This window comes from Macaca mulatta, chromosome X (assembly GCF_049350105.2).
Source record: "Macaca mulatta isolate MMU2019108-1 chromosome X, T2T-MMU8v2.0, whole genome shotgun sequence".
Taxonomy (NCBI): Eukaryota; Metazoa; Chordata; class Mammalia; order Primates; family Cercopithecidae; genus Macaca; species Macaca mulatta.
Window position 1 is genome coordinate 160,218,187 of NC_133426.1, and position 24,405 is coordinate 160,242,591.

A 24,405-nucleotide genomic window follows, 5' to 3' on the forward strand; every position below is an offset into this window, starting at 1 on the left:
CTGGGCCCAAGCCTCTTAAAGGACCCCTGCGCTGCCTCGCGGCGGGGGTGGGGGTCGGCGCGGCCGCGCGCTGGTCTAAAGCTCGAGCCGCGCTCAGGTCAGGTGCAGGCGCAGGCGCGCCCCGCCCCACGGCCCCCCAACAGGGCGAGCCTCCACGCCTCCGCCCTGGGAGCCGCCATCTTGCCACTTCCCTTCGCCCGGCCGTCCGCGGGCGTCAATAGCGACTTTCAGCACAAAACAAAGATGGCGGCGGCGGCATCTCTGAAATGCCCGGATGAGAGTGCTAATCCCTCCGACGCGCTCGGCCCCGCCCCCCTTGGGAATAGTCTCTCCGGTCGCTGAAGGGACGCACGCCCGAGGAACTGCCTTTAACTGGCAGTGGGGACAAGGGAACGTTGGTGGCCGGGGGTGGCGAAGAGCCACTGCAGCCGTGCCTGCGGCCGGGAAGCGAGCGTTTTCCCGCCCTGCACACACAGCAGCCGCAGGAGGCTGCCCGAGGCACGCCGCGGGGGAGCCGGGGGCGGGGCTAGAGTGGGAGGCGACGCAGCCGAGCGCCGGTGCCCGGGGGTGGAGCCTCTGCCCGCTCCCAGGCCGCCGGTCCCGCCCTCGGGCGCCACCACCTCCGCCCGAGCCCAGCAAAATGAGCCGGGCCGCGCGCCCCAGACCGCCGCGCGCTCGGCCGCCCCCACCGCCGAGAAGCCCACAGTCGGGCCGATGGCGCCCGAGCCGGGCGGGCGGGCGGGCGAGCGAGCGCGGGAGGCGCCCGCGTCACCTCGCGTCACCTCGCCCCGCCCGCTTCCCAGGCCCCGAGTCCCGCCCTGCGCGCAGGCGCAGCGGCGCTGCTTGGGTCCGCCCTTTTCGGAGATTTGAATTTTCCCCAGCGAGGCGAGTGAGGCGAAATACCCGTATGGTGATCGCTGGCCTTTTCGCGCCAATACTGTAAGTGCTTACCGCAGCCCCGGGAGGTGGGTCCCAGCTTCGCCCCCACGTTCCGCCGCCTCCAGGAGGCCGCCCGGGCGCGGCGGCGGCGGCGGCGGCGGCATCTTCTCTGCCACGCGCAGGCCGCCGCGCGGGGACCCAAGCTGCTGCCCGCGAGCGGCAGTCGCCAGTAGAATTGGACAGACAGGTCCTGTAAGAGCCTGTGGCTTTTGTTGTAAACGTCTAGAGGTTCAATTAAATTACAAGATCTACCAGGTCTACCGGCGAGCAGAATTATTACTTTGAAGTTACTGAAGTTATGCGTCCTGCTGGAAGACCTTGTAATTTAATGCGTTAGTAAAGAAGCACATATCACCGTCTCACACATTTTCAACAATATTTTTAAAGTCGCCTGTCAACATATTACATGAATTTTGTAATCCTCTGTGTTTTAGTTCATGCAGTTGGAAGTATCCATTTGAGAAGGGACAAAGAGAAGAATTCCTGCTTGTCTGGCTGTGCCACCACCTGCTCTTTGTGACCTTGGATAGTTACCTCACTTCTATGTCCCCAAGTCCCCCACCCATGTAAATAAGAAAACTAAGGCTTGACGCGTTGGCTCATGCCTGTAATCCCAACACTTTGGAAGGATGAGGTGGGAGGATCGCTTGAGCCTAGCCGGGGCAACATAGCGAGACCCGGAAGCATGGTGGCACACGCCTGTGGTCCCAGTTACTTGGGACGCTGAAGTGAGAGGATGGCTTGAGCCAGGGAGTTCAAGGCTGCAGTGAGCTGAGATCGCGCCACTGCTCTAGCCTGGGCGACAGAGCAAGACCCTGTCTCAAAAAAAAAAAAAACAAAAAACACACACACACACACACAAACAGCTGCTGGTTTCCAAGAGCCTTGCCTGGAATCAGTCCAGAAGCCAAATTAATGTTAATTGATGTCCCTTTATCCACAGAATGCAAGGAAGGTCATCCGGGAGGGACATAACTAACCATAAATGCTAAAGGCCTGGAGGTGACAGTGCCTGCTGTTTAAATGTGTGCGGGAGAGTCTGGGGCCTTTAGCCAGGAGATTGTCAGGCTTTCCAGGGCTTCCCTGAAAGACCCCAGACCCAGGGGCCAGTGCTGTTGAGGTGTTGGCCTTCCCGTGCCAGGAGCTGGGGGAAGCTGTGATGAGATTTGAGTGTCACATAATAAGGATCATAGCAATTCAAAGGTACAGGGAAGCTAGGCTATAAGGTAACCAGCTCGGTTTTCCTGGGGGTCTTGGACAGGTGCTTTGATTACATTGTCACTGTCAGCCTGTATCCCGGGTCAGGTAGACTGAACCCCTGCAGCCGGAAAGAGGAGTTGCTTTCCATGTCTTTCCTGGAGTTCCTCCTTGATCAAGTTGACAGTGTTTGACTCCTGTTCCAGCTCTCCGCCCTGCTTGCTGGCAGGCAGGAGGGTCAGGCTAGCACCGGTGCCATGGAGCCCTAGGTGGGTGCAGGGAAGGACCTGTAGACATCAGGCGGGGCCTCAGCTGGTGTCTCAGCTGGAGTCAGGAGCTGAATGGGGAAGTGCCTGAGAGGAAATAACAGCTGAGTCAAGGGCAGTGGCCAGGCGCAGTGAGCAAAGGGCTTTCAGGACAGAGCTGGGCCTGAGGAGCTCACAGGGCTGGATGGGGATGGCACTTTAAGTCTGGCCAAGACTTTGGGACATGATCCAGGGCATGGAATGGGAAGCTGGTCATGGAAGGGTGGAAAGCCAGGGCAGACATGATCCCATCCAGGACTGCTCAGCAAAGATGCTGGGGCTGCTGTGTGCACACTCCTGGACCCAGAGGCTTTTTTGACTGGGAGGAGGGTGCAGGAGGAGTTCGGGTGCTCCATGCTGAGATGGCAGGCTTTTTTTTTTTTTTTTTTTTTTTTTGAGACGGAGTCTCGCTCTGTCACCCGGGCTGGAGTGCAGTGGCCGGATCTCAGCTCACTACAAGCTCCGTCTCCCGGGTTCACGCCATTCTCCTGCCTCAGCCTCCCGAGTAGCTGGGACTACAGGCGCCCACCACCTCACCCGGCTAGTTTTTTGTATATTTTAGTAGAGACGGGGTTTCACCGTGTTCGCCAGGATGGTCTCGATCTCCTGACCTCGTGATCCACCCGTCTCGGCCTCCCAAAGTGCTGGGATTACAGGCTTGAGCCACCGCGCCCGGCAAGATGGCAGGCTTGTGTGAAGCAAGGACAAATGGAGTAATAGTGAGGGCTGTGGTTCCTATGTGGCAAGACCATGCTTCAGAGGGCAGTGGGCCACCCACATGCAAGCCTGGTGGTCCTCCTTAGCAACGGAACTCCAAGGCAAGAAGACTGAGAATGAGGCCCAGGAGGATGCAGGTGGGCCCCAGGACCTGCCTGAGAAGTGAAATAGCAAACAGGACTGGTAAAAGGGAGCAGAGGTGCTGGCTTTGTACTTTAATTGAATTGAAATTGAGCAGGGCTTCACTGGGCACCTGAGGAAGAGCAAGGAATCAGACCCTTTCCCACCCATTTGGGGCCTAAATTGCAGTAGGGCAGATGCACATTGCACCTCAAAACTAAACAGTGCTTGTCACATGAATCGTTTGCAAATATTTTCTCCTATATTGTCTCTTCATTGTTGATTGCTTCTGTGCTGTGCAAAAGCTTTTTACTTTAATCTACTCCCATTTGTCTGTTTTCGTTTTTGTTGCCCATGATTTTGGGGTCTTAGCCATAAAATCTTTCCCCAGACCCATATCCTGGAGCATTTCCCCATTTTCTCCTAGTAGTTTTATTTTATGTATTTATTTGTTTATTTACTTATTTTTGAGACAGAGTCTCACTCTGAAACCCAGGCTGGAGTACAGTGGCACAATCTCGGCTCACTGCAACCTCAGTCTCCTGGGATCAAGCGATTCTCCTGCCTCAGCCTCCCAAGTAGCTGGGATTACAGGCGCCTGCCACCACCCCGGCTAATTTTTATACTTTTAATAGAGATGGAGTTTCACCATGTTGGACAGTCTGGTCTGGAACTCCTGACCTCAGGTGATCCGCCCGCCTCAGCCTCCCAATGTGCTGGGGTTACAGGTGTGAGCCACCACACCCAATTTTTTTTTTTTTTTTTTTTAAGGCAGAGTCTTGCTCTGTTGCCCAGGCTGGAGTGCAGTGGTGTGATCTCGGCTCACTGCAACCTCCTCCTCCTGGGTTCAGGCATTTCTCCTACTTCAGCCCCCCGAGTAACTGGTATTACAGACGTGTGCCACCTCGCCCAGCTACTTTTTGTATTTTTAGTAGAGATGGGGTTGCACTGTGTTGGCCAGGCTGGTCTAGAACTCCTGACCTTAAGTGATCTGCCCGCCTTGACCTCCCAAAGTGCTGGGATTACAGGTGTGAGCCACTGCAGTGGCCTCTTCTAGTAGCTTTCTAGTTTGAGGTCTTACATTGAAGTCTTTAATCCGTTTTGAGTTGGTTATTGTGTGTGGTGAGAGATGGGGTCTAGTTTTCATTCTTCTTCACATGCTTATCCAGTTTGCCCAGTGCCATTTATTGAAAAGACTGTCCTTTCCCCAATATAGGTTATTCGTGCCTTTGTACTACTTATAATAGCTAAGATAGGGAAGCAATCTAAGTGTCCATCAGTAGATTGATATGTAAAGAAAATGTGGTATATACACATGATGGAATATTATTGAGCCATTTAAAAATAAACTGTTGGCAGGCGTGGTGTTTCAAGCCTGTAATCCCAGCACTTTGGGAGGCCGAGGCGGGCAGATCACCTGAGATCAGGAGTTCGAGACCAGCCTGGCCAACATGGTGAAACCCCATCTCTACTAAAATACAAAAATTAGTCAGGTGTGGTGGCAGGCGCCTATAATCCCAGCTACTCAGGAGGCTAAGGCAGGAGAATTGCTTGAACCCGGGAGGCGGAGGCTGAGGTGAGCCGAGACTGTGGCACTGCACTCCAGCCTGGGTGACAGAGTGAAACCCTGTCTCAGGAAAAAAAAAAAAAAACTATTGGCTGGGTGCAGTAACTCACGCCTGTAATCCCAGCACTTTGGGAGGCCAAGGTGACAGGATCGCTTGAGCCTAGGAGTTTGAGACCAGCCTGGGCAATATAGCAAGACCCTATCTTTCAAAAAAAATTTAAAAATTTGCCAGGCATGGTAACATGCCTGTGGTCCCAGCTACCTGGCAGGCTGAAGCCAGAGGACCACATGAGCCTGGGAGGTGGAGGCTGCAGTGAGCTGCAATCACACCACTGCACTTAGCCTGGGAGACAGAGCGAGACCCTGTCTCAAAGAAATAACCTGATAAGATAAATCTTGTTATTTGTGGCAACATGGATGAGCCTAGAGGACGTTATGATAGGTGAAAGAAGCCAGGAACAGAAAGATAAATATTTTATGTACTAATTCTTAGGTAAAATATTTAAAAAATCAAGCTCATGGAAATAGAAGCATAGTGGGTGTCAGAAGCTGGAAAGATTAGAGAGTAGGGAAAGATTCGGAGGAGTCGGATAACAAATACAAAATTCCAGCTTCATAGCATGAATGGATCCTGCTGTTCTGCACTGTAGGGTGAGCCCTGTTAACTATAATTTCTTGTGTATTTTCAAAAGACTATAAGAAAGGATTTGGAATGTTCCCAACACAAAGAAATGATAAATGTTCCAGGTGATGGATATGCTAAGTACCTTGTTTGATCATTATACATTATATACATGTATCAAAATGTCACTCTATATGCTATTAAAAATAATAAAATAGGCTGGGTACAGTGGTTCGTGCCTGTAATCCCAGCACTTCGGGAGGCTGAGGTCGGTGGATCAGTTGAGGTCAGGAGTTCAAGACCACCCCAGCCAATATGGCGAAATCTCATCTCTACTAAAATACAAAAATTAGCTGGGTCTGATGACTCCCGCCTGTAGTTCCCGCTACTTGGGAGGCTGAGGCAGGAGAATCACTTGAACCTGGGAGGCGGAGGTTGCAGTGAGCCGAGATCCTGTCACTGCACTCCAGCCTGCCCCACAGAGCGAGACTCTGTCCCAAAAAATAAATAAAATAGGCCAGGTGTGGTGGCTCATACCTGTCATCCCAGCACTTAGGGAGGCCGGGGCAGGTGAATCACAAGGTCAGGAGTTCGAGACCAGCCTGGTCAACGTGGTGAAACCATGTCTCTACTAAAAAAAAAATACAAAAAGTTAGCTGGGCGTGGTGGCGGGTGCCTGTAATCCCAGCTACTCAGGAGGCTAAGGCAGGAGAATCCCTTGAAAACGGGAGGTGGAGGTTGCAGTGAGGCAAGATCATACCACTCCAGCCTGGGCAACAGTGCAGACAGTACAAGACTGCGTCTGAATAAAAAATAAAATAGGCCAGGCACAGTGGCTCATGCCTGTGATCCCAGCACTTTGGGAGGCCGAGGCAGGTAGATCACGAGGTCAGGAGTTGAAGACCAGCCTGCCCAAGATGGTGAAACCCCGTCTCTACTAAAAATACAAACATTAGCCGGGCTAATTTTAGCTGTAATCCCAGCTACTCAGGAGGCTGAGGCAGGAGAATCACTTGAACCCAGGAGGCGGAGGTTACACTGAGCCAAGACCACACCACTGCACTCCAACCTGGGCAACAGAGCAAGAGTCTGTCTCAAAAAACAAAACAAAACAAAATAAAATAAAGTAATAATAAAATAGTGCTAAGTGGTCTACATATACAGATACCTTTTTTTTTTTTTTTTGGAAACGGAGTCTCATTCTGTGGTCCAGGCTGGAGTGTAGTGGCATGATCTCAGCTCACTGCAACCTCTGCCTCCCGGGGTTTGAGCGATTCTCCTGCCTCAGCCTCCCAAGTAGCTGGAACTACAGGTGCAAGCCATCATGCCTGGCTAATTTTTGTATTTTAATAGAGATGGGGTTTTGCCATATTGGCCAGGGTGGTCTTGAACTCCTGACCTCAACTGATTGATCCACCTCAGCCACCCAAAGTGCTGGGATTACAGGCGTGAGCCACTGTGCCTGGCCCCCTTTTTTTTTTTTTTTTTTTGGAGAAGGAGTTTCACTCTTGTTGCCCAGGCTGGAGTGCAGTGGCACGATCTTGGCTCACTGCAACGTCTGCCTCCCGGGCTCAAGCAATTCTCCTGCCTCAGCCTCCTGAGTACCTGGGATTACAGGCGTGTGCCACCACGCCCAGCTAATTGTTTTATTTTTTGAGATGAAGTCTTGCTCTGTCGCCCAGGCTGGAGTGCAGTGGCACAATCTCGGCTCACTGCAACCTCCGCCTCCTGGGTTCAAACGATTCTCCTGTCTCAGCCTCCTGCGTAGTTGGGATTACAGGCGTGTGCCACCACGCCTGGCTAATTTTTTGTTTTGTTTTGTTTTGCTTTTTGAGATGAAGTCTCGCGGTGTCGCCCAGGCTGGAGTGCAATGGCACAATCTTGGCTCACTGTAACCTCTGCCTCCTGAATTCAAGCGATTCTCCCGTCTCAGCCTCCCAAGTAGCTAGGATTACAGGCGTGCGCCACCACGCCTGGTTACTTTTTCTGTATTTTTGTAGAGACAGGGTTTCATCATGTTGGCCAGACTGGTCTGGAACTCCTGATCTCAAGTGATCTGCCTGCCTCAGCCTCCCAAAGTGTTGGGGTTACAGGCATGAGCCACTGTGCCCGGCTTATTTTTTTGTATTTTTGGTAGAGACAGGGTTTCACCACGTTGGCTAGGCTGGTCTCAAACTCCTGACCTCAGATGATCCACCCACCTCGGCCTCCCAAAGTGGTAGAATTATAGGATTATACGTGTGAGCCACTGCGCCTGGCTTTTTTTTTTTTTTTTTTTTCTGAGATAGGGTCTTGCTCTGTGGCCCAGGCTGGAGTGCAGTGGCATGATCATAGCTCGCTGCAGCCTCCACCTCCTGGGCTTAAGTGATCTTCCTGCCTCAGCCTCCTGAGGAGCTGGGACTATAGGTGCACCACCATGCCCAGCTAATTTTTATTTTATTTTTTAAATTTAATTTTATGTATTTTGTGTAGAGACAGGGTCTCACTTTGTTGCCCAGGCTGGTCTCAAACTCCTGGACTCAAGCAATCCTCTCACCTTGGCCTTCCAAATTGCTGGGATTATAGATGTGAGCCACCATGCCCAGCTACATATGCTTTTTGGCGTATAACAGGGTAATGTCCAGATAAACCCATCATAAGTTGAAAACATTGGAACTGGACTTTCAACTTAAGAGGGGTTTAGCTGGGTGCAGTGGCTCATTCCTGTAATCTCAGGACTTTGGGAGGCTGAGGCAGGAGGATCACTTGAGGCCAAGAGTTCGACACCAGGCTGGGCAACATAGTGAGACCCTGTCTCTACAAATTTTTTAATTTTTATTTATTATTATTATATTATTATTATTATTTTGAGATGGAGTCACGCTCTGTCACCCAGGCTGGAGTGTAGTGGCCGAATCTCAGCTCACTGCAAGCTCCACCTCCAGGATTCACGCCATTCTCCTGCCTCAGCCTCCCGAGTACCTGGGACTACAGGCGCCCGCTGCCACGCCCGGCTAATTTTTTGTATTTTTAGTAGAGATGGGGTTTCATCGTGTTAGCCAGGATGGTCTTGATCTCCTGACCTCGTGATCTGCCCGCCTCAGCCTCCCAAAGTGCTGGGATTACAGGCATGAGCCACCATGCCTGGCCCCAAAAATTTTTTCACAAAAATTAGCAGGGCAAGGTGGTGGTATACACCTGGTCCCAACTACTTGGGAGGCTGAGACAGGAGGATAGCTTGGGCCCAGGAGGTAGAGGCTGCAGTGAGCTATGATTGTGCCACTGCACTCCAACCTGGGCAACAGAGCAAGACCTCCATGTCTAAATAAAAATACCCAGGCCATGGCACCAGAAAGCAAGGAAGAAGCCACGTGGAAGCCCTCCTGGTGCTTCTTCAGGGAGGCCAGCAGAGAGCACCTGGGGCCAGGAGGCGGCATGCCTGGGTTTCTGCTCCTCCTCACTGTAACTTTCAGCCAAGTCAAACTTCTAGAGTTTCAGTTTCTTTATCTGTGAAATGACGGGGCTGGCACAGATGGTTTCTAAGATCCCTCCCAGGCCTGGAACTTCTAAGCCGTTAGGTCAAAGATGAGCTAACTGTGCTGGGCGCGGTGGCTCATGCCTGTGAATCCCAGCACTTTGGGAGACTGAGGCGGGTGGATCACTTGAGGTCAGGAGTTCAAGACCAGCCTGGCCAACGTCGTGAAACCCCATCTCTACTGAAAATAGGAAAGTTAGCTGGGCATGGTGGTGCGTGCCTGTAATCACAGCTACTAGGGAGGCTGAGGCAGGAGAATCACCTGAACCTGGGAGGTGAAGGTTGCAGGGAGCCAAGATTGTGCCACTGCACTCTAGCCTGGGCAACAGAATGAGACTCCGTCTCAAAAAACAAAAAAAAAAGGTGCGCAAACCGAGGCCCAAGACAGTTAAGGTACAAGATCACATGGTTAGTCGGTGGGAGAGCCAGGGTTTGAACAGTCTGGCATCAGCTGACCAGGAACTGGAGCCCACCCTTCTTTCTCCCTGAACCCGCCTGCCTGCCCACCCTCTTGAGTGCCAAATTTATTAATATGGAAGGGAGAAGAGCTTTAATGATTGGAGTCATTTTCAGAGCATTAAAGCTGTTCTCCCTTCCATATTAATGTGTTTCTCAGCTACTAGGCTCACTCACAGCACCACTGGTCCCAAAGCAGTTGACAGTCAATGATAATTAAATTGTCTCTCTGGTTCTGTGACTGAAGGAGACGGAAGGCTTTATGGTGGCCTGAGAAAAGCAGGTGATTTGGGGCTTGGCACTTCAAGAGAGGGCAGGTGAGTGAGCCAGGGAAGCTGGCCTGGGAGGCCTACAGGTCACCCCCTTGCTTCCCGGCCTGGTGCTTGAGTGGCAGACGGTGAATTCTTCTCCTCCTCCCTCCCCCACCTCGTGTCAGAGGCCAGAGCTCGGGCTCCATCTAATGGTCTCTGGTTCAACTGGGTATTTGGTGAAAAGGGCTTCGGGGCTGGAGACATCCACTTTTATAACACACCGGCATGGGAAGGCACGTTCTGAGTTGTAATGACAGAGCTAGGCAGGTCTTGTCTGTAGATGCAGTGGCTTTAAGGAAACTAGGACGAGGGGCAGGATTTTCTTAGGTGCCAGGAGAAAGGGGCGATAGAGGATTGTAGAGACCACGCGTGAGAGAGCCAGTGTGCAGTGGTTTCACTCTGATTTGCTTCTTCCCGTGAATATGGTTGGTAGCTCCTGAGGCCGGGAGTCAGGAACATGGAGGCGGTGCTGGGGACGGTTTCTTTTCTAACCACACTCCTTTTGTAACCACAAAGGAAAAAAGCAGAACGTTCCTCCGCTGGCGCCAGCCAATCAGCAGGACTCCTGCCTTCCTTCGGGGCAAGGTCGCAGCATCTGCCTCGGAAATCACGGGGCTTCTTCCTGCTGGCTCAGCTTGGAGGCCCAGAGTGTTCTGCAGAGGCTGCGTATTGAAGGCTGCTCTCTGAAGCTCCTGCCCCAGGTCAGGCCACCAGTTCCACATGAATCCGGAGTGGGGGCAGGCCTTCATGAACGTGGCCGTGGCCGGCGGCCTCTGTGCTGTGGCTGTGTTCACAGGCATTTTTGACAGCGTCTCCGTGCAAGTGGGCTATGAGGACTACGCCGAGGCGCCGGTGGCTGGTCTCCCTGCCTTCCTGGCCATGCCATTCAACTCACTGGTGAATGTGGCCTACACGCTACTAGGGCTATTCTGGCTGCACAGGGGCGGCGCGGTGGGGCCGGGTCCCCGCTACCTGAAGGATGTGTTCGCAGCCATGGCCCTGCTCTACGGCCCCGTGCAGTGGCTGCGCCTGTGGACGCAGTGGCGCCGCACCGCCGTGCTGGACCAGTGGCTCACCCTGCCCATCTTTGCGTGGCCTGTCGCATGGTGCCTCTACCTAGACCACGGCTGGCGGCCCTGGCTGTTCCTCTCCCTTGAGTGCATCTCCCTGGCCAGTTACGGCCTCGCTCTGCTGCATCCCCGGGGCTTCGAGGTCGCACTGGGTGCTCACGTGGTGGCCGCTGTGGGGCAGGCGCTGCGCACCCACAGGCACTATGGCAACACCACCTCGGCCACCTACTTAGCTTTGGGGGTGCTCTCTTGCCTGGGCTTTGTGGTCCTCAAGCTGTGTGACCATCAGCTCGCACGGTGGCATCTCTTCCAGCGCCTCACAGGCCACTTCTGGTCCAAGGTCTGTGACGTGCTCCAGTTCCACTTTGCGTTTTTGTTTCTGACGCATTTCAACACTCACCCAAGATTCTGTCCCTCTGGCGGGAAGACGCATTGAACTGTGGGAAGAACCTGCTGAAAACCGACGACCCCCAGCATTGAAACAGACTCTGAGATGGTGCCAGTGTTGGGCATCCTACGTGTGATGATACGCACTGATCACACAGGACTGCCCTTTCCTGAGAAGCTACGGGCTTTGGTGTGGAGGGATGGAGTGCTGTGATCTCGACAACTTACTTTCAAAGACATAAAGCAAAGATCTTGGCATAAGGGATGTGGGTGTTCCTGATGTCATTCTCATAACTTTCCTGTAGTTTGAAATGTTTCCAAATAAATATTGGCAAGGGGAGTGGAAATGACACCAAGAAGCCCCTTGTGCTCATGGTTGGACAGAGAGCGATCGTCTGGAGTATCTTTGGGGTGTCAGCTGTGGGTGCGGACTGGCAGCAGCGAGGCAGGCCAGTCAGTGGGGTACCAGTGAGTGTCCTTAGAGGTGGCTGGATTCAGGGAGACTGAGCCACACTAAATACGTGCCCAGCAGACTGACGGGGAAATCACTTAATTACCTCCATGACATCTGTGACTGTTAACTGTAGGCAGGTCACGTGAGAGCCACATCACCTCAGATCATCTGTGGAACCAGGCAGGGTGTGTCCAGATGAAGAAACACACAAATGTCAAAAGCTGAACTCTCAACAGAAAGTTGCTTTGTGGGTCTCCCCTTGGAGCCGGGGTGTGGCTTAGATGTCCTTAGTGGCTACAGTCTGAGCAGTCCCCATGTGCCCGTCACCCAGGTCCTTGTGAACTGATCTGCTGACAATATCGCCAGGCGGGGTGCTGGAGGTGGCACGTGCTTCTCATGCAACAGTTTTTGAGCCCTCGAGCCCAAGGCCCAGACTCTAGTTTGTGGTCAGGATGCTGGGTCATCCTTGGCTGCAGCCAGAGAAGCACTGAGGACTCCATGCCACCCTCTCTACTCCCAGGGCAGTCCTTCTTCCTGCTGGTCACTATGTTACTTAGAGGCCTGCCTCATCTCCTTTCATCTGAAGGCATCTGGTCTGTAAAGGGGACTTCCTTTTTTCGAGACAGAGTCTTGCTCTGTTACCCAGGCTGGAGTGCAGTGGTGTGATATTGGCTCACTGCAACTTCTGCCCCCTGGGTTCAAGCAATTTTTCTACCTCAGCTGCCCGAGTAGCTGGGATTACAGGCACCCACCACCATGCTCGGCTAATTTTTGTATTTTTGGTAGAGACGGGGTTTCATCATGTTGGCCAGGCTGGTCTCTAACTCCTGACCTCAGGTGATCCACCTGCCTTGGCCTCCCAGTACTGGGATTACAGGCATGAGCCCCTGCGCCTGGCCTGTAAAGGGGACTCCTGAAGAAAGCTAATGTCATTTAACTCATGGGCTCTTCATCCCAGACTCCATAGTCTTGTCCCTGGAGCCTTAAGTACTGAGGAGGGTCTGCTTTAATCCCACAAATTAAATGGAGAAGTGATCAGCTCCAAAGGTGAGGGCAGAGGAGAGAGGATGCCCTATCCCTGCCAAATGGCATCTCAGCATGGGCCACCCATGTGTACCTGCTCAGTGCCCTCAAGGTTGGCATTTGGCCCATGGCTGTGATGACTGAGATGTTTCTGGAACTGGGCACCTGGGCTGGATGTTCTGTCCTGGCTGGCTGAGCACATCGCCACCAGTTAAGGACCTGGGGCAAATGGCAGGGCCTGACCCAGGGCTTGGGGCCTGGGGGCGGGGCATGTGGTTGGCAGGGGAGAGCAAGGACAGCACCTGCTTGGAAAAAAGCCTGGTTCCATTTGAGGTTGTCTCGAAAGCACCACGTGCCCTAGAAGAGGGAAGAGGCTGCACACATCACCAGAGAGGCCACCCTTACTTCACAGAGGCTGGAGGGAGGGCGAAGAGAAGGTGGGCTTCCATGTGGGCTCAGAGACAGGGTGGGGACCCCCTTTTGTTCATGCCACATCTCACAGCTACAAGCACTCATCACGATTTTACTTTTTCTTCCTACCAATACCTGTGTAATAAACAGCCCTGGGAGCCTCCTGGGTCAGGTGGGGTCCCACAGGAAGCAGGTGGTGTACCTAGATTGGGGTGATTCAGGGCGGTTTCGTGGAACCCCTGAAAGAGTGGACCCCACCCAAAGGAGAGGCTTATGTGGAGGGGACACCTCCAGAGGGGCAGAGACTGCAGGAAGCCTGGCTCCGCTGTCCCCTCTCTTGCCAGGTGCCACCCAGAGTCGCCAGGTTATACACCAGGCGATGAACAATGGTTTTGCACAAGTGTATCTCAAATGTTGCACGAGACATTTCTCCTACTAAAAAAAGTATTGTTTACCTGAAATTCAGATGTAACTGGGCATTCTGTTTGTTATTTGCTAAATCCAACAAGCATGCACTGAGCCAGCCCAAGCAGAGCCAGAAGCCCCAGAACCTGTGCAAGGCAGAGCAGGTGGCCGGGAAGGCTCCAGGCAGGCCCCGGCCTGGAACCTGCATTCCCCAGGCCCTTTTTTAAATTAGTGTTTCTCAAAGTGTGGCCAGCTGCCATTAGTCACACAGCTTCCTGCATCCCTTCCCTGCCCAGGCGAACCCCCTTTCTGGGACCGGGACCTCAGAATACCTCAGCCCTGGCCCGGGGTTTGCAAGTGCCGGCGACCCCTGAGCCACCGGAGGAAGGAGGCTGGCGGCTGTGCCTCCCTCCAGCTCTGCAGCCCACAGAGGAGCTCGGCCTCGCCCAGGGGGACTGGCTGTCAGGGCAGCCGTTGTTGTTACTGGTCTTGGTCTCAGTGTCGCTGCTCCACCGTGTCCCCACCACAGCTGGGGAGCCAATGGTTGCCAGATGGGGCCCCTCCCCCACCTTTGACCTAACGGCTTAGAAGTTCCAGGCCTGGGAGGGATCTTAGAAACCATCTGTGCCCGGCTAAGTTTTTGTATTTTTTAGTAGAGACGGGGTTTCACTGTGTTACCCAGGATGGTCTCGATCTCCTGACCTCGTGATCCGCCCGTCTCGGCCTCCCAAAGTGCTGGGATTACAGGCTTGAGCCACCGCGCAGGCGCCTGTAGTCCCAGCTACTCGGGAGGCTGAGGCAGGAGAATGGCGTGAACCCGGGAGGCGGAGCTTGCAGTGAGCTGAGATCCGGCCACTACACTCCAGCCTGGGTGACAGAGCGAGACTCCGTCTCAAAAAAAAAAAAAAAAAAAAGAAACCATCTGTGCCAGCCCCGTCATTTCACAGATAAAGAAACTGAAACTCTAGAAGTTTGACTTGGTTGAAAGTTACAGTGAGGAGGAGCAGAAACCCAGGCATGCCGCCTCCTGGCCCCAGGTGCTCTCTGCTGGCCTCCCTGGAAGAAGCACCAGGAGGGCTTCCACGTGGCTTCTTCCTTGCTTTCTGGTGCCATGGCCTGGGTATTTTCTCCCCATATAAAATAGTTTTAGGGCTGGGCGTGGTGGCTCACGCCTGTAATCCCAGCACTTTGGGAGGCCAAGGTGGGTAGATCATCTGAGGTCAGAAGTTTGAGATCAGCCTGGCCAACATAGTGAAACCCCATCTCTACTAAAAATACAAAAAAATTAGCCAGGCGTGGTGGCGGGTGCCTGTAGTCCCAGCTACTTGGGAGGCTGAGACAGGAGAATCGCTTGAACCCAGGAGGTGGAGGTTGCAGTGAGCTGAGATCGTGCCATTGCACTCTAGCCTGGGCAACAAGAGTGAAACTCCATGTCAAAAACAACAACAACAACAAAAATAGTTTTAGACCAGGCGCAGTGGCTCATGCCTGCAATCCCAGCACTTTGGTAGGCCAAGAAGGAAGGATTGCTTGACCTCAGGAGTTTAAGACCACCCTGGACAACATAGGGAGACCTCATCTCTACCAAAAATCAAAAAAATTAGCTGGGCATGATGGTGCGTATTTGCAGTCTCCGCTACTCAGGAAGCTGAGGTGGGGAGGATCGCTTGAACCCAGGAGATCCAGGCTGCAGTGACACAGTTAGCTGTAATGAGATGGCATCACTGCACTCCAGCCTGGGTGACAGAGCAAGACCCCATCTCCAAAAAAAAAAAATTACAGCATAGGGCACACACTGTCATGCATTCACTTTTCTGGGCCCCATTTTGGCTTGGTGACATGCCAAGGTCTGCTAGAAACTGCACACACCGGCCTCTGCACCCTGGAGCAGGCCCGTTTCCAGTTAGGTCCCAGGAGTGGGATTGTAGGGCTGAAGGGAACTTCAGTTTGAAATCCCTGGAGTGCTTTTCCCAGTGGTGTTCACGATTCACAGTTCTACCAGCAATGTCAGAGTGGGTGCTTTTTCGTGGCGTGCCAATCTGATGGGGGCAACGTGAGATTTCATTGTGACTAACTCAGACCCCCTCCCCTCTCTCTGACCCCCCCAAAAGTAATGTGTGTGCATTTTTGAGACAGGGTCTCCCTGTGTCTCCCAGGCTGGAGTGCAGTGGCGCAATCATGGCTCACTGCAGCCTTCAACTCCCAGGCTCAAGAGAGCCTCCCACCTCAGCCTCCCAAGTAACTGGGACCTGGCTAATTCTTTTGTTTTTGTTTTTGTTTAGACGGAGTTTTGCTCTTGTTGCCCAGGCTGAAGTGCAATGGCGCAATCTCGGCTCACTGCAACCTCCGCCTCCCGAGTTCAAGCAATTCTCCTGGGTCAGCCTCCCGAGTAGCTGGGATTACAGGCATGCGCTACCATGCCTGACTAATTTTTGTATTTGTAGTAGAGACGGGGTTTCTCCATGTTGGTCAGGCTGGTCTTGAACTCCCGACCTCGGGGATCTGCCCGCCTCGGCCTCCCAAAGTGCTGGGATTACAGGCGTGAGCCACCATGCCCAGCCTCCCTGGTTAATTCTTTAAAAAAAAAATTTCCTTTTTTTTTTGAAATGGAGTCTCGCTCTGTCGCCCAGGCTGGAGTGCAATGGCGTGATCTTGGCTCACTGCAACCTCCACCTCCCAGGTTCAAGCAATTCTCCTGCCTCAGCCTCCCAAGTAGCTGGCATTACAGCTAAAATTAGCCCGGCTGATGTTTTGTTTTTTTTTTTTGAGACGGAGTCTCACTCTGTTGCCCAGGCTGGAGTGCAGTGGCACGATCTCTGCTCACTGTAAGCTCCGCCCCCCGGGTTCACACCATTCTCCTGCCTCAGCCTCCCATGTAGCTGGGACTACAGGCGCCCGCCAGCACGCCTGGCTAATTTTTTTTTTTTATATTTTTAGTAGAGACGGGGTTTCACCGTGTTAGCCAGGATGGTCTCGATCTCCTGACCTCGTGATCCGCCTGCCTCAGCCTCCCAAACTGCTGGGATTACAGGCCTGAGCCACTGCGCCCGGCCAGCCTGGCTAATTTTTTTGTATTTTTAGTAGAGATGGGGTTTCACCATGCTGGCCAGGCTGGTCTCGAACTCCTGACCTCGTGATCCACCTGCCTCAGCCTCCCAAAGTGCTGGGATTACAGGCATGAGCCACCGTGCCTAGCCAGAGCCCAGCCTAATTCTTAAAACTTTTTTCTAGAGACGGGGTCTCTCTGTATTGCCCAGGACCACACTCCTGCCTTGCCCTCAAAGCACTGGGATGACAGGCATAAGCCACTGTACCCAGCCTCCTCATTTTGTCTTCGGACTCCTGGGCTAAAACAATCCTCCCACTTTGGGATTACAGGTGTGAATCTTAGCATCTCCTGTAGATGCTTCAGATCTTTTTATTACAAAATTTTCATTATAAAATTATTAGTTAAAAATTATGTTTATAAAGAAAAAAATGCAGCTGTCACATTGCCGACATGACAGTTTATGTAACTATAGTGAAGTGGTGCACTTGGTGAGGGAGGGAAATGCCAGCACGCTTGCGCAAGGTGCCTCATTGCAGCCTGGGAGAACAAAGGTGGGCAAGGCATTTCCCTCCCATGCCGAAGGCCTCCAGGAATAGAAATACCTGGTAAATGTCCACTGGCCAGTTTGTGTCCTCCAGCGGGTCCCCACGCCATCATGTGATTGAGGAGCGCTTCTTCCCATTCAAAGGGGGTCTTTGGGGACCCGGGTTTATGGAGCCCTCCTCTGCCTTGGTCCTGGGGGCTGCTTCTCCGTTCAGTGACCCTGTGACACCGGGCCATCTTGTTCCCAGGGTCACTAGAGCCTGATTGCTGTGGTGGCACGCCAGGTCCTTCAAACCTTTCATGTTTTTATTTTATTATTATTTCTTTTCTTTTCTTTTCTTTTTTTTTTTTTTTTTTTTGAGATAGAGTCTCACTCTGTTGCACAGGCTGGAGTGCATGGCGCAGTCTCAGCTCACTGCAATCTCCGCCTCCCATGTTCAAGTGATTCTCCTGCCTCAGCCTCCCGAGTAGCTGGGATGACAGGCGTGTGCCACCACACCTGCCCTATTTTATTATTATTTTAAATTTTATTTTAGTTTCGGGGCTACATGTGCAGGTTGGTTCCATAGACAAATTGCATGTTGTGTGGGTTTTGTGTACAGATTATTTAATCACCCAAGTATTAAATAGTAAGCCTCACACCCAATAGGTGGTTTGTTTCTATGTTTTTCTAGCCTTTCCTTCCATGGCCGGCCTTTCACTTTGATCTTTGCTGTCTGTTTCTCTTCAGAACCACTGACTTCTGGTTTTGTCTTTCCTCTTCTTGGCCCCACTTGACCTCCACTGGGCCTGGGCTAGCGCGCGCGCGCCACCACCATCTTGGCCAGCTCAGGTCTGTTTCTTTGCGAGATTCTGTGGTCCTCCCATGCCTCTCCTGCATGTGGCCCATGCACAGGAGTGTGTGGCTGCCCTTGCCCTTGTGGGTGGTTTTTGTTGGTGGTGGTGGTTTGTTTGTTTGTTTGTTTGAGATGGAGTCTTGCTCTGTCGCCCAGGCTGGAGTGCAATGGCGCAATTGCGACTCACCGCAGCCTCCTTCTTCTCCTGGGTTCAAGTGATTCTCCTGCCTCAGCCTCCTGAGTAGCTGGGATTACAGGCGCCCGACACCACACCTGGCTAATTTTTGTATCTTTAGTAGAGATGGGGTTTCAGCATGTTGGCCAGGCTGGTCTCGAACTCCTGAACTCAGCTGACCCGCCCGCCTCAGCCTCCCACAGTGCTGGGATTACAGGCCTGAGCCCCTGCACCCAGCCTCCTTGTGTTTCTCTACATGCACATTGTGCAGAGCCTCCCCACCCGGCTGCAGGACGTGACCGATGGCACATGTCCCCAGTCTCACACTCCTTCGCACACCTCTTGGTGCTTATGTGTGAGAGCTTCGCACTTCAACTCAAGTAGAATTTAGCAAATCCCTTGCCAGTGGGGACAGAGCTCCCACTGCACCACAGCCTCAACAGCACTTGATGTGCTCACCAGGGTGATCTGCTGATCTGACAGGAGTGACAGTTTCATTTTGTCCTCTTTTGCCTTTTTCAGCTTAAAATCGAGGTTGCCTCAAAATATTAAACATAGATTTCCCATAGGGTCCAGCAGTTCTACTGCTGGATATAGGCACAAAGGAGTTGAAAGCAGGAGCTTGAAGGGATGCAATTCACAGCAGCCAAGAGGTGGGAGCTGGCCGAGTGTCCATGGATGAATACATAGATAAACACAATCTGCTTTATCCACACAATGGAATATTATTCAGCCATGAAAAGGAAGGGAATCCTTACACAGGCTACCACATGGATGAACCTGGAGGACATCATAATCAGTGAAAGAAGCCAGGACAGAAAGTACCTGATTCCACTTTTGGGAGGAACCTGTGTCAGACTCAGAGACACACTGCAGGATGATGGTCGCCAGAGCAGGGAGAGTGGTGGGGAGTTAGTCTTTTTCTTTCTTTTTTTTTTTTTTTGAGATGGAGTCTTGCTCTGTTGCCCAGGCTGGAGTGCAGTGGTGCAATCTTGGCTCACTGCAACCTCCACCTCCCGGGTTCATGCCATTCCTCCTGCCTCAGCCTCCCGAGTGGCGCCCGCCACCATGCCCGGCTAATTTTTCTTGTATTTTTAGTACAGATGGGGTTTCACCATGTTAGCCAGGATGGTCTCGATCTCCTGACCTTGTGATCCGCCTGCCTCGGCCTCCCAAAGTGCTGGATTACAGGGCTGAGCCACTGTGTCCGGCCTGGAGTTAGTCTTTCTTTCTGTCTTTCTTTTCCTTTCCTTTTTTCTTTTTTCTTTTCCTTTCCTTTCCTTTTTCCTTTCCTTTCCTTTTTCCTTTCCGCTTTCCTTTCCCCTTTCCTTTCCTTTTCTTTCTTTCTTTTTTTTCAGAGACTCACTCTGTCACCCAGGCTGGAGTGCAGTGGTTAGTGTGATCTCTGCTCACTGCAACCTCTGCCTCCCTGGTTCAAGCAATTCTCCTGCCTCAGCCTCCGGAGTAGCTGGGACTACAGGCATGCACCACCATGCCCAGCTAATTTTTTATATTTTATTTTATTTTAGAGACAGTTTCATTCTTGTCGCCCAGGCTGGAGTGCAATGCATGCTATTGGCTCACTGCAACCTCCATCTCCTGGGTTCAGGTGATTCTCCTGCCTCAGCCTCCCAATTAGCTGGGACTACAGGCCTGCACCACCATGCCCAGCTAATTTTGTAGTTTTAGTAGAGACGGGGTTTCACCAAGTCGGCCAGGCTGGTCTCAAACTACTGACATCAAGTGATCCACTCGCTTCGGCCTCCCAAAGTGTTGAGATTACAGGCGTGAGCCACTGCGCCTGGCCTCTACTTATTTATTTCTTGTAGAGATGGGGTCTCACCATGTTGCCCAGGCTGGTCTTGAATCCCTGGGCTCAAGTGATCCTCATGCCTCAGTTTCATGCCTCATCCCCAGTTGCTGGGATAGCACACATGAGCCACTGGGCCCAGCCTCCTCATTTTGTCCTTAATATCTGCTTGTAACCACCTCAACTCAGAATACATACCAAAACTTAGTTTGGATGTGTTTCCCAGGTTGCAATCCTCAAATTTGGCCCAAATACACTCTCCTTATATTAATGTTGCCTCAGTGGGTTCCTTTAGGTCGACACCACAAAATCTCGTACGGGTAATTCCGCAGGGCCACTCCCTCACCACCACCGTCTCATAGATGGCTAGACGGAGGCCATGCTGGCTAGCAGCGATCGAGGGCTTACTGTCGAGAAAAGTCAGTTTAGAGAAATTGAAAGGCCAAGTTCACAGTGATAGGAAGTGGCTGCGGTGGGCTTTGCCCTGGGGCTTTGGACTTTGCCTGGAGCTGCTCCTCACTCATTCCAGGGAGCCCTTCCACCATGACCACTGTGACTTGGGATCCAAATTTCATTTGAAAATATATTTTTTTCATTTTTAAAAATTTTTTAGAGGCTGGGCGTGGTGGCTCACGCCTCTAATCCTAGCACTTTGGAAGGCTGAGGTGGGCAGATCACGAGGTCAGGAGATCAAGACCATCCTGACTAACACGGTGAAATTTTCTTTTTTTCTTTTTCTTTTTTTTTTTTGTAGAGATGGGGTCTTGCTATGTTGTCCAGTTGTCCTGGGCTCAAGCCATCCTCCCACCTCAGCCTCCCGAGTTGCCGAGATTACAGGCCACCATGCCTGGCCCGATGTTTTTTATTGGGGTAAAATACATAATAACATAAAATGTACCATGTTAACCAGTTTTGTGGTTAGTTAGTTCAGTGGTATTACACACATTCATAAAATGGTGCAACCAACCCCATCATCCATCTCCAGAACTCTTTTCATCCTTCCAAACTGAAACCCTGTCTCCATTAAATGCTAACTCCCCAGTCCCCCTCCTGCAGCCCCTTCATTTGCGCCACAGGTCAAATGTGGACACAGGGAGGCCATTGCACCGGGTCCCTGCATCTGAGCTTCCCCAGGGACTTCCCCGCCCCTGCTGCCTGAAGCTCTCCATCTCGCTGTCCAGATGGGCTGTCTTCCCCGCTGGCTCTGTATAGAGTGCAGCCCCAACAGGTGGAGAAGCTCAGCCCACAGCTCCCACATGGAGCTGAGATGTGCAGGTTGCCCAGCCGGCCCTGCTGCGGGGCTTCTGCTGGGACAGACACAACAAGCAGCAGATGTAGCACCCCTCCGAGGACTTCAGATCAGGAATTGTCAGAGATTCCAGAGACTGTCAGATTGGATGGAAACCCCCACTTCCAGCATATGCTGTTTACTAGAGACACACCTCAAACATATGTCCATGGAAATATTACATGTGAAAGAATGAATGCTAGGCAGTTACTACCAAAATCAAGCTGCCATGGCTATATTAACATCAGACAAAATAGGCTTTGGGATAAAACAAAAACAGTTTAGGAATGATGTTAAAATAGGCTCTATATATCTTAAGCAAAAGTTGACAGAACTCTAGGGAGAAATAGGCACATGAAGCATCATAGAGGGAGGTTTCTTTTTTTTTTTTTTTGAGACAGTCTGGCTCTGTCGCCCAGACTGGAGTGCAGTGGCACAATCTGGGCTCACTGCAACCTCCGCCTCCCCGGTTCAAGCGATTCTCCTGCCTCAGCCTCCCGAGTAACTGGGATTACAGGCATGCACCACCACGCCCAGCTAATGTTTGTATTTTTAGTAGAGACGGGGTTTTGCCATGTTGGTCAGGCTGGTCTTGAACTCCTGACCTCAGGTAATCCACCCACCTTGGCTTCCTAAAGTGCTGGGATGACAGGTGTGAGCCACCACGCCCGGCCCATAGAGGAAGGTTTCTACAAGGCTTTCCTGGGACAGTTCCATGGAGACACAGACAGTGTGAGCAGGCCCATGATTAAAGGCGCCTTGATGGACAAGTGTGGCAGTTTGTACCCTGCATGGGTGCAAAACACACCTCCCCATGTCCACAAGTGGCATCTAGAGGCAGTGGTGGTATCTGAGCTACAAAGCAAGAAGCAACTCAGTTCTAAGACTTAGAGTCAGACAGATCACATTTTCAGAGCACAAGCTACTGAACTAGAGTCAGTCACACACACACACACGCACTCTCCACATGATGCAAATTAAAAATATCATAATGAGGCTGGGCATGGTGGCTCACGCCTGTAATCCCAGCAGTTTGGGAGGCCGAGGCGGGCAGATCACTTGAGGTTGGGAGTTCGAGACCAGCCTGACCAACATGGAGAAACCCTGTCTCTATAAAAAAAATTAGTTGGGTGTGGTGGCACATGCCTATAATCCCAGCTACTCGGGAGTCTGAGGCAGGAGAATCCCTTGAACCCGGGAGGTGGAGGTTGCAGTGAGCTGAGATCATGCCATTGCACTCCAACCTGGGCAACAAGAGCAAAACTCTGTCTCAATAATAATAATAATAATAATAATAAAATAATTAGCCGGGCATGGAGGCACATGCCTGTAATCCCAGCTACTTGGGAGACTGAGGCAGGAGAATGCTTGAACCCACGAGGCAGAGGTTTCAGTGAGTGGAGACCATGCCACTGCACTCCAGCCTGGGCAACAAGAGTGAAACTCCGTCTCAAAAAAAAAAAAAAAAAATCATAATGAGAATTCGAAAGTATTTAGAACTACTTTTTTTTTTTTTTTTTTTGAGACAAAGTCTCACTCTTGTCTCCCAGGCTGGAGTGCTATGGTGTGATCTCGGCTCACTGCAACCTCCGCCTCCCAGGTTCAAGGGATTCTCCTCCCTCAGTCTCCCAAGTAGCTGGGATTACAGGCGCCCACCACAACGCCCAGCTAATTTTTGTATTTTTAGTAGAGATGGGGTTTCAACATGTTGGCCAGGCTGGTGTCGAACTCCTGACCGCTGGTGATCCACCCGCCTCAGCCTCCCAAAGTGCTGGGATTCCAGGCCTAAGCCACTGTGCCTGGCCTTCAGGGTTTTAAGGAACAGTTTCATTTCCACAGTGGGGTGGCTGGAGAAGTAGGAGCGCCCTACCAGCAGCTGAGCAGAGAAGAAATGGTGGCTATCACACAGCGCACGCCTAGTGAATCCTCCAGTTAATTATTTCTGGCCTTTAAGAGACAGGTAATTCCAGCCGGGCAGGGTGGCTCACGCCTGTAATCCCAGCACTTTGGGAGGCTGAGGCAGACGGATCACGAGGTTAGGAGATCGAGACCATCCTGGCTAATACAGTGAAACCCTGTCTCTAATAAAAAAAAAAAAAAAAAAAGAAATACAAAAAGTTAGCTGGGCGTGGTGGCGGGCGCCTGTAGTCCCAGCTACTCTGGAGGCTAAGGCAGGAGAATGGCGTGAACCCGGGAGGCGGAGCTTGTAGTGAGCCGAGATCGTGTCACTGCACTCCAGCCTGGGCAAGAGAGCGAGACTCCGTCTAAAAAAAAAAAAAGAGAGAGAGAGACAGGTAATTCCAGGGTTTCAAAGAAAGAAAAGAAAAGTTTCTAGATGTGCTTCATGAAGCCAGAATAACCTTTGTCCCCCAGGAGAATGTTAGTGTTACAAAGACAGATTCTTATGGGTCCTGGTCGCTTCTCCACTGCGAGTCCACACCGGTGTCTGGCACACAGTAGGTACTCCTGGCTGACTCACTGAATCTGGTTGTAGACCTGACACACACACATGCACACACGGAAAAGTATCAATACTGCTGTTAAACACTGGTAGGCATTTCTAAAATCAAAACATTAGCTAATATCATCCAAAAGCAGATCAAGGCATGAATATCCAGGCTGGGCACGGTGGCTCATGCCTGTAATCCCAGCACTGTGTGAGGCTGAGGTGGGAGGATTGCTTGAGCCCAGGAGTTTGAGACCAGCCTAGGCAACATGGTGAGTCCGTCTCTAAAAAAGAAAAAATACAAAAGTTAGGTGGGTATGGTGGCGCGAGCCTGTGGTCCTAGCTACTTGGAGGCTGAGGGAGAATTGCTTGGGCCTAAGAGTCTGAGGCTGCAGTGAGCCGTGATCAAACCACTGCACTCCAGCCTGGGTGACAGAGGGAGACCTGTGTGAAAGGAAAATAAATCTTGGGGCCCCCGAATCATTAAGCTAAAGGGAAAAGTCAAGCTGGGAGCTGCTTATGGCCAACCTGCCTCCCATTCTATTCAAGGCCACTCCTCTGCTCACTGCTTTTAATACTACCGTATTAGCCAGCAATTTCACTAAAGGTATACATTTAAAGTTGAAATCACCATGTCAAAGAGATACCTGCACTCCTGTGTTCACTGCAGCACAATTCACAACAGGCAAGAGATGGAATCAACCTAAGAGTTTATCAGTGGGTGAATGGATAAAGAGAGTGTGGTATCTGTACACAACGG

At 51.8% G+C, this 24,405-nt stretch overlaps 1 protein-coding gene across 1 annotated transcript; it reads left to right on the forward strand.

The window, feature by feature from the left end:
* Positions 1-230: 230 nt before the first annotated feature.
* TMEM187 (transmembrane protein 187) lies at positions 231-11,592 on the forward strand. The gene is made up of 2 exons (XM_001089448.5): positions 231-939; positions 10,265-11,592. Exon 2 carries the CDS (start codon positions 10,469-10,471, stop codon positions 11,252-11,254), a length of 786 nt encoding a protein of 261 aa, XP_001089448.2. The 5' UTR covers positions 231-939; positions 10,265-10,468; the 3' UTR covers positions 11,255-11,592.
* The last annotated feature ends 12,813 nt before the right edge of the window (positions 11,593-24,405 follow it).